General features: G+C 51.0%; 2 protein-coding genes across 2 annotated transcripts; both read right to left on the bottom strand.

Moving 5' to 3' along the window:
- Positions 1-2,484: 2,484 nt before the first annotated feature.
- On the bottom strand, positions 2,485-3,143 carry STEHIDRAFT_108363 (uncharacterized protein; the record flags this gene model as incomplete). Its single annotated transcript, XM_007300771.1, has 4 exons — positions 2,485-2,534; positions 2,623-2,709; positions 2,780-2,861; positions 2,958-3,143. 4 exons carry the CDS (start codon positions 3,141-3,143, stop codon positions 2,485-2,487), a joined length of 405 nt encoding a protein of 134 aa, XP_007300833.1.
- Positions 3,144-3,921: 778 nt separating this feature from the next.
- STEHIDRAFT_166035 (uncharacterized protein) lies at positions 3,922-9,450 on the bottom strand. Its single transcript, XM_007300770.1, has 15 exons — positions 9,280-9,450; positions 8,871-9,222; positions 8,225-8,808; positions 8,146-8,167; positions 7,299-8,076; positions 7,063-7,216; positions 6,990-7,010; positions 6,883-6,923; positions 6,685-6,825; positions 5,673-6,600; positions 5,385-5,602; positions 5,217-5,292; positions 5,027-5,063; positions 4,658-4,821; positions 3,922-4,559 (listed from the first exon to the last, which is right to left on the bottom strand). Exons 1-15 carry the CDS (start codon positions 9,379-9,381, stop codon positions 4,035-4,037), a joined length of 4,143 nt encoding a protein of 1,380 aa, XP_007300832.1. The 5' UTR covers positions 9,382-9,450; the 3' UTR covers positions 3,922-4,034.
- Positions 9,451-9,737: the final 287 nt, after the last annotated feature.

The following is a 9,737-nucleotide window of genomic DNA, read 5'->3' as shown; positions in this document are numbered from 1 at the left end:
GGCCCAATACACTGTTTTACCCCCTCAGCGCCCCACAATTGATGCAGAAGCATTTTGACTGATGTTGTACCGTAGATCGTCTTCATAAACGTCAAACTATACTGTCCAATCATAATGTCAACATCACCAACAATTTCGACCACTGCAGTACCCCCTGGGTAGACGTTCTCCTCCTCCTCCCCTTAACGCGGCACCACTATCAAGGCCACGGTCGTAGTTTTTGTTTCGGGTGTGGCTTTCATAATCAGTTAGTGATGTCAATCTACACACGACAGCAAAAACCAAGTCAATCAAATCATTATATCACTAGTTCTGGCGTACCGACCCCCTCCAGCCTCAATGTGGCAATATCTTCCTGACCGTTTATGCTATAACTTTGGAGCAAATGGACCGATTCCTTCACAAATTGATTTCTAGCATCCTGAATACTTACAAATGTTTGTCAAATAGACAGAACTCCCAAATTCAACCTCCATCATCTCGCCAAAATCACGTCACACATTTACGTTTTATACACTGACAGGAGTGAGGATGCCTCCCGATGAGCTGATGTGCAGACAGAAATTGCTGGAGGTAATCCACGAGATGTGAGGAAGTACATCCAGGCGAGCAGAGAGCGAGTACGGGTTGCCTCCAGGCAGATGGCGGATTCTCTAACAGAAACTCCCGTGGGCAGAACATGACGTGTGCAGAATGACCTCCAAGCAAATATGGAGCTGATGAGGGTAGGCTCCAGGCAATGGGCAACTTGCTCGGAATTGCCTCCAGGCAATGAGCGACTTGCTCGAAATTGCGTCCAGGCAGGGTGTGACTTGCTCGGGAACACCTCCAGGCAATGTGTGACTTGTGCGAAATTGCCTCCAAGCAGGGCTCGACTGGTGGGCGGATCGTCTCCAGGCAGATTAAAGCATATGCAAATAAATGACATTTTTTGGGGGTATTTACAAAATGTGTACAAAACTGCTGGAGGCATCCTTCAAAGGGGAGGGTACAAGAATTGCCTGGAGGCGTGGCCGGATTCCTCCAGGCGGCGCCGGGTTCCTCCAGGCGTCGCCGGACGCGCCGGACGGGTCGGTCACAGTATGACAGCCGCCCTCTCCGAGCGCGTCGCCGGTCCGCGTCCGTTTGCCCGAGCAGCCGGACACCGGACAACCCCGGACAACCCCGTCAGACCTCGTCGGAGTTCAGCCAACCTCGTCAGACCGCGGCAAACTTCGTCGGACCTCAGACTCCCTCGGACAACCTCAGCGTACGTGGTTTTCCCTGACCCTCCTGTGCCTAACTTCATTTTCAAAAAAACTAAACGGTTATTGTCCCAGAAAAACCTTCATACTGGGCTCCGTGTGGCACTGTGTGGCCTCACACCTGATGTCCTCTGCAACCTACCAAAAACACTGATATTCTGAGCAAATTGAAGGCCGAGAAGGGTAAGGGACGATCTCCTAGCACTTTGACTATATAACGAGCAAAAATGGGTCCACAATCGACCATTGTAGCACAATACGCGCCATATTGAGATGATGCCGGTGCACCGGTTGTGCACCACGCTCAGATCTCATACGAGAAATTTATAGTAGAGGCCGAAAAATAAGATCTTACACAATGCAAAAGCATTCTGAGTCATCTCTCGAGTTCTGCACTCTGTACGTGTGGGTCTTGTCCAAAGCTGCTACAGAGCAGCAGTGCCACACTGCACGAAATGGTGATCCATTTTCAAACTCCGAACGTGTGTAGCAAAATGGGCCCATAAAAAACCAATACCCCATGAATAGTTTGGTTGTTGGACCTACTTGATCGTCTCGAGGGGCACTCTCATTGGTTCCGTCGACGGGTCCTTTGCGACTTAATGGCGATTCGAGGGTGGATACCTTCTGCGCCTGCCATTCTGAGGACTGAATGAGAACACAAGGTAGTACAACTGGAATGTTGGATTAAACGAGCAACCACTAGTACGAGTACCTACGACGCCCCTATGTACGCACTACTACCGTACATTGAATGTTTCTGCTTCCTTTGTGAATGAACAAAACTACCCAAACGGAAACCAACTCAACTGCAACCAACAACGCGAATGTGAAACATGCCAAAAATCAAGTCCATGAGCAAGAAGGTCCGTGATTCGAAACCGTGGATGAGTATGAAGAACAAAAAGGTGATGATGCTGAATGATGATGATGCTACAGATACGCGACGAGTCACAGCAATGCATGCGCGAAAAAAAGTTCAATGTCCAAACAAATGCGGAAAAAAAGGTCCGTGAGGCGACGAGACATGCGAGACCTATCCAACAAGTTAATGTGGGACAGGCGCCGCACGCCCCGTACACCTCGAGAAGTAAATGCAGTCAAAAAAGACAAAGTGTTCGAACGAGAAGACGAAAGTGTCCTGGCGGCGTGAGGGGTTCATCGATCATCATGCAATGGTCCGTGAAATATGTTTGTCAGGATCAGATCGATCGTGTGGAGCCGATGTGGGCTAGGCGGCTTAAGCCTCGATGGTGAAGTCGGGACTGAAGTTACCGGAATCGCCAAACACTGCATTGTTAAGCAACGCCATTGTCGGTGGTCAGCACATTGTGAAGAATGATTCAGAGAAAGTAAAGAGAGGAATCATGTTACTCACAGACAAGCTCGTACGTGCCGGGCTCCACGTCAGGGACCTGGATCTCAATCCTTCCGAGCAAGATGTCGAAACCGGAAGCAAGAGCGTCTGAGAATCATACGGATATCATGTCAGCGCACTAGGATAACGATAATGGAATATGAGGACGAGAACGTACTGCTGGTGTCGGTAAGGTCGTTGTGCCTCAAGTAAATCTCTCCTTGCTTGTTGGTGATGTTGACGGGGGCGCTCGAAGTGTCCTATTCACAAATTTGCAGTCAGCGACTCATCCCTGCATTCCTACCAAAGTGCTCGTGCACCGAGCCACTGCGATGGAAAGAGGAGAAGAGACATACCCAGGTGACGTTGTGGTGCGAGTTTACGGCCCAGACAGTTCCGGCATGCGGGTAGGTGATCGGCGGAACAAACACATCGCGCTTGAAGATGTCAACAGGCGCGGCAGAGACGAGCGAGAGAAGAGTCGCGAAGGTCGCAAGGACACCAAAGAAGAAAAAGTTCGTAAGGGTGTTCGTGAACTTCATGATGGATGTGTGATGAGAAATTCCTTGAGTGGGTGATTCGGTGGTGATGAGGATTATTAGAGTGAATAGACGGCTTGTTGTGTGGGTTTCGTGAAGTGTTTTGTGCTTTGGATGTGTGAGACGGGAAGGGGATGAAGCAGAAGCCTGGGGAACAGTCGACCTGCTCGGAAGGCCTTATATACCCCAGGTCCGACCTCGATCGGGGGTTTGAGACCGCCTTCGGAACCAGTCGGGGCCCGCCGACCGGCCCCACTGTGGCACTGTAAACTCCGACGCCTGTTCTTTCTTACCCTCATCATCTCCTCTAGACTCGGACCGCATTACAATCCCCACTAGGCAAGGCGTGTGGCCTTCTCTACCCATGGACTGTTCTGCGCATCACCCGACGGTGGAGTACGATGTTGCCGACGATGCTCATCCTCTTCGGGCTCATTTGCTGACGTGCTCGGGACAACTCTTTCCGTGTGTTCATACGATCGCCGACTCTGGGCCACACAGTGCATTGCCACACGCAGCCTGATCTGAATGACTTTCCGACCTCCTGAGGCCCAAGGAGCAGCACAAACACACAACACGCAATTTTACGCTCTGAATGAGCGACGTTACACCGCAAAACATTGACTTGAAGCATGTGGACACAAAGCTAAGCGACTCAGTGACACAGGTCAGCTGGGTGTCTTTTCCGCCTTGTTGGTTCCATCCTTCTTCCCGCGTCGAGCATAGTACATGGAAACTTACTGACTCTTCTGACAGGCATGTAACGGGACACATGATACCAGAGATAACGGAGAATGCATTCATCATCTGCAAAAAGTACACATCGTACACGCCAAGCCGTGTCAGCCAATAAACATAGAACTATATATTGTTACACCTCTGCTGCTCAAGTAACTAAACTTCATCAGCAAACCTTATAGTCCTCCTTCTCTTGGTCGGACTTCCCTCAGTATTCACCTCAGTGCCTGAACCCACACGAATTCTAACATCAGCGTCGAGGTGTACCGCGTTCAGAACACGAGCACCAGTTGGATCATCCCCGGTGATGTTCGTGAACGTTCCATCCGATTCCCCTCGCACATCGGCCTCAAACCCTACGTGAGCAGCATCGATCGTGATAGGATGAGAGTTACGATCAGCCGTGGTAGGTTGCGGCACGGGGTGGCCGTGACGCCCACGAGAATCGCCATGCTCGACACGCCCGTCTTGAATCACTCCATGTCCAATGCGCCCATTACGCCCCACACTCGCAGATCCAAAGGAAGCTCCCGACTTGGACGACGTAGTGCTAACGCCGAAGGAACCAACGAGCGGTATGTCCAACCTCGTCGTTCTCGAACGTTCTGAATCTGATACGGACCTTCGACCGGCAGACGGAGTGGCAGTAGTACTTGAGCCCACATCGATGAATTTGGGATGCTGGAGCCACAACACGCCATGAAACAACACAAACATCAGTCAAAGCTCCACGAGATGGCACATGAGCCAATGAAAAGGAATGCCGATTATGTACTGACCTCGATGAAAGACCGGATCCTGAAATCGTCGATGAGGCTGGGTAGTTTCTGGCCTGTACTTGGACCTAGGCCTGCAGAGCTTGTCGATCCTGCCCTCGCTTTCGTCTCTGCACGTCGTGCCATTACGACCTCTTCTGCTGTAGCCCTGATCGCCAGTGTTTTCACTGCAATGGAAAATGCATGTCCGTGAATAACGGGCACAAAAACAGAAACAAGTCAGTAGAGAATTTGTGAGCTATCAATAGCTAACGGCGAAGGGAAGCATGGCAGGACAAGGAGGGGATGGAAAGAAACGGGTAGAAGATAGGGTGGTGTGAAAGCTCAAAGCCGATTTTGGAACGCCGTGAGCACATGGAAAGGATGACTCACCATGTATCGGTCTCGTCTGACCTATGCGATGCGCTCGCTAAAAAGAACACCGGTCGGCATTGTCAATGAAATCATCAGCAGCCCCTTTCATCGAGTCGAGACCGGAGGGCTTTGAAACGTGGCGTGTAAAGTCCAGACGGCGCAAAGCAAGTTTTCATGGACGGACGAAATTGACAGACGAAGAGCTCACCTTGATGGCCTGCGCTTCCACGTCGGCCTGCCATACCGGCTCGCACAGGATGATGCGCGTCGCTGAGATGAGGTTCCTACATTGACCAATAATATACGTGAATCCAGTGCTCAGTAAGACCCTCTAGACACGGGCCAGGGAGAAAATAGGGTCATGGAGTTGACTTACAATCCTCGGGAACCATGCTTCAGCTCCATCAAGAAAACCCTATACGTCTCCGATGTCTCAAACGTCATCACATTCTGCTGTCGCACGCGCATCTGATCCTTCGTGGTATACATGAGGTATTTGACGCGGACAAGGTCGAGGCCGTCGGCAACGTAGTTCAGCGTCAGTGGTGATTTTGAGAATATGAGGAATTTCTCTGTAGGTGAGTATTTCAAGATCTTCGCGAATATATAGTGTTAACGTCAGCTCAGTATAAGGAGGCGAACCAAGAATGAAGACGTGACACACCTCGCTCAGGATGTAGTCCAACTTTGTCGACACTGACGATCCGATCCTCACGTCCCCCACAACCGAATCCTTCAACAAACCCTGTATAGCGGAGGGACCTTGAGGAACCACTCCAGGCTGGAATGTCCTCGGGCGTGCATCGTCCTTCATCTCATCCATAGCATCTTCACTCATGAACTCTGCCATCTTCTGCTCCCTCGCAATCCTCAACTCCGTCTGCATCTCCTTGATCTTCTCGCTCGCCGCTACCTTCCTCGCCACCGCCACATCCTGCGTTTTTACCTGCACGGCCGTCGTCGACCCAGACACGATTGACCCCGCCTTCGCAGAAATTGGGCTGACATTTAAGCCCACACGACTGCCAGCGTCATCGTCCTTGTCATGGGTACCTTGTTTGGACTGCCCGTGCTGGTGAAGTCTCTTCTTCTGCGACGCCTTCAGGTTCAAAATCATGATCGTCCGAGCTTCTTCGACAGCTACTTCTAGACCTTCGATTGCGAGACGCTCATGTGAGATGAAAGGATGGTCGGTGACATATTTGAGGAGAAGGTGTAAGCGCTGAGAGGAAATGAGACCGTTAGCATTGATGGATGGTGGACGCAACCCCGCCTCAGCATGAAATGCAGGACCAGCACTCGAACCGGAGTGCTGCTTCAAGCCCACCCTATCGTCAAAGCTAGTGAGGGGACCAGATGTCGATTTTATGGTAGAGTTTGGCTGGTGCATGGTGCTAGATTCCCCGTCGTATAAGTATGCGCGGGAAGGACCAGGACTGCCTGGATGAAGGGTGACGGTAAGGGAGCGGACACCGGCACCCCTGGACCATGAGTCGAAGATAGCGCCGGGCATATTGTGTACGCGAAAAGGCATGGCTGCGAACGGGATGTTTTGGATTATCTTCCAGGTGTTGTCTTCCATAGCCAGCTTGCTGTTCGCCGTCGATCCCATAATGAGTTACATGCGATGAGGATCAGACAGATCCGGAAAAAGGACGAGACAGCGTAGTACATACATGTGTTTTGCACATTGATGCAGGAGCTCCATGTCTTCGGGTGGCCTATGACGTTCAGTCGCTACCCGGATGAAGTCAGGTATGCGCTTGTGAAGCTCTGAGAGGTTGTAAAGATCTTCGTCTACACGCCAGAACATAAGCCTGTGTATAATTCAGGTCAGTGGGAATCCGCTGTCTGCGACTTGGGGAATGGCGAACTGTGATATGTTCTCTACGAGCTGCGATAGGCGAGCGGTATTCTGTAGATAGGCCAATATAATCTGAGACTGCGGTTACATGTAGACTGTGATTGAACGTGGGCTTACTGAAGGATGGAAGAGGTAATCCTGGGCGAGCGAGTGAGCACAACGGAAACACAAAATATCCGGGTGACCATACCTGATCCACTCGCTCCGAATCCACAGCGTTAATGGCGATGATGACCTGGAAGGCATTATATGATTTGACCGCCAACGGGTCTAAGTCCAACAACACCGTCTCTTGCTTCAAGGGAGGCAATATCGCCTTTTCGTCCTTCTCGACGTCATCGATTCTAGATTAAACCGCTCATAAGTACGCTCTTCATAATTTGTTTTTGTTGCGAAGTTAAAGTTGGGTAGAGGATAGCAGCGCACCGATGCCGAATCATAACACTCCCCATGACCTGCTTCAGCACCTGCACCGCCCTCAACTGTGGCCCCATCTCGCCAAATAACGGGCTGACGACCGATTCGTTGAACAGTCTCGTTCCCTCCGGATTGGAGAACTCTTCAACTTTCAGGAAGCTCGTGATCATCTTCCCGAGCCTGCGCAAGCTTTCACGATCGTTTGGTGTCCATATCCTAGCCTTAGGAATATCGTCGTCCGAAATTGAAAGAGTGTGAATAGTCTCAGGCTGTGGCACTGGGTCCGGTGTTGATTCCGTGAAACCTTGTGAGATAGCAAAGTTGTCGATTTGCGGTAGAGGGAGATCGCCACGTTCATCTGCCTGCTCAGGGTCCAGAATATCTTCCGACGGATATCTCAGCTCTCCCATCTGCTCATCCTCACCACCCGCATTCGCACCATCATTCTCCTCCATATCAACATCAAGTTCGGTAGCCTCGCTCTGCGACCCAAAACTCAACCCCAATAAGTCCGCGGTCGGCGTCCCCGAAACAAGCCACCTCCTCTCAACACTCAGCAAACTCGCCAACTGACTCACGCGCGTTTTGTCGTCTCCGTGAATGTGGCCCTCGTCAACGATGAGCCTTTTCCAACGGACACTAAAGAGCGGTGAAACATTCGCGAGGATTTCGCACGCGCAGTTGGGTACACGCGTTGAGGGATGGCGAGGACATTGGCAGGTTTGGAAAGTGTGTAGAGGGGCGAGGTGGTCTGTGAGTTGAGATTTGGGGGCTTCTTTGGCGAAAGCTATGGAGTAGCCAGTCAACACAGATGCGATAAGGCAGTAACTGCACACTCAAGTACAAGCTAACTTACATTCTTGGCTCATGAGAATTACCTATGTGAGGGGGTCAGTGCGAGGTGTATTACACGAGCATAATATAGGGATACTCACATCATAATCATTCGCGAGCGTTCGCGCCGAAAGAAGCTTCATTCCAGGCCGTAAGACCAAAAATCTCCGTGTAGACTGTTCATAGCAATGCTTGTGTATCTCCAAATCCCATTGCGAAAGTAGGTTGGAGGGGACGATGATGAGAGTGGCGGAAGTAAGGTACATGACTCGAGGGGCCGATGGCACCCCCTTTCGCCGAGAACGAGGAGATGGGTTTACTGGTGGATCATTATAGTGGTGGTAAAATGGAATATTAGAAAGGAATGGAGGTAGTAGATGTGACGTGTTTCTATCGAGAAAGTCTTCGATTTCATCTCGAGTGAGGCCATGGGACGATGAGCGGAGGTAGCTCAACATCGTTTCGATGAGAGTGGGGAATGAGGACGAAGTTGTCGTTGAGATAAGGGTTGAACGCCGTCCTGGTGATGCTCTCGCACGAGCGACTGCGAATGTCGTTGACGGGTCATGACGGAAGGTGAAAGGAGTAAGGATAGAGCGTGCGGCGTGGAAGGACTCTTCGGGTTCCGATAATTGATCGAGAGTGACCATGATGAGACCAAGCATCATCACAGTCTTCCCCGTCCCTACAGCGAAAAAACATGGTGAGAAATCCTACCAATCTTGTCAGCTCGGATGAATTGCCTACCTAGTTCCTCGCACAGTATACCGCCGCGGTTTTGTGATACCATGGGACGTTCCCTCAGCATCTCCATAGTATCCGGCTGCATGTACAGCATCTTGCCATGGAATCCGACTACAGGGACGTATAATGGGTCCGGAATTGCTCGTGGTAGCAGCTCCTTCTCCAGCATAGCGGTGATGGACTCTCGTTGGTATGAGAGGAGTTCAGCGCGCATACCGTCTGGCGGGTCTCCAGAAACAAAGCTGTGGAGCCTACGATCGTAGGGACGTGCGTTTGCCATGCTGCTACCGAAATATGGGTCCAACTGAGGAGAAGGAAGGCCACTGAAGAGGTCGCTCAGTGTGGCGAAGCGGTCCTAGGAAAAATTACAGAACCTCAGCGGCTGCCTCGTTTTATAGAAGATAAAAGTTACCTGATCAAGGTCGAGAAAGATTTTCCCAGAGTTAGAGGAGGCCGCGTGAGTTCCAGCCCAGGTATACTGATCCTGAGTAATCCGAGGAAGCAGAGCCTTCATGTGGCGTCCTGCACGATCCAAAATCGCAGCATCTCTCGATCTCCGGCGAAGAATACCCTTGACATTGGGGAGGTCATAGGGTATAATATATATTCTCAGAAATACAGTACGTGCTGACGGTCCAATGCGGCAGGTCACGGTGAGAAACCTATGGAGGACGAGAAAATTGAGCTGGGAACACAGTTCCTGGTCCTGTGGGCGAGCTAGGTGACCGTTCGTGAAGGTATGGCCTTGAAACGGATGCCAACCGTCTTCAGAGTGTATATGATTACAAAGAGGTGCGTCGTATGCGAGCTCAAGAGCAATGCTTCCCGCAGGTAGAAGATGAGCGAGGCTGTAGGGATCTGTAGACGAGG

The sequence above is a fragment of the Stereum hirsutum genome (genome assembly GCF_000264905.1).
Source record: "Stereum hirsutum FP-91666 SS1 unplaced genomic scaffold STEHIscaffold_3, whole genome shotgun sequence".
In the NCBI taxonomy this organism is placed as follows: domain Eukaryota; kingdom Fungi; phylum Basidiomycota; class Agaricomycetes; order Russulales; family Stereaceae; genus Stereum; species Stereum hirsutum.
Note: the sequence above shows the minus strand (reverse complement) of the source record. Positions and strands in the feature narration are given on the sequence as shown.

Bases quoted from the DNA above. Each gene is read 5' to 3' on its own strand.
- STEHIDRAFT_166035 (XM_007300770.1), bottom strand. From the start codon at position 9,381: ATGAAGGCTCTGCTTCCTCGGATTACTCAGGATCAGTATACCTGGGCT. The intron at 6,924-6,989 runs GTAAGCCCACGT...GCCTATCTACAG, and splicing joins ATTACCTCTTCCATCCTTCA to AATACCGCTCGCCTATCGCA. The intron at 6,826-6,882 runs GTTCGCCATTCC...AATTATACACAG, and splicing joins CTCGTAGAGAACATATCACA to GCTTATGTTCTGGCGTGTAG.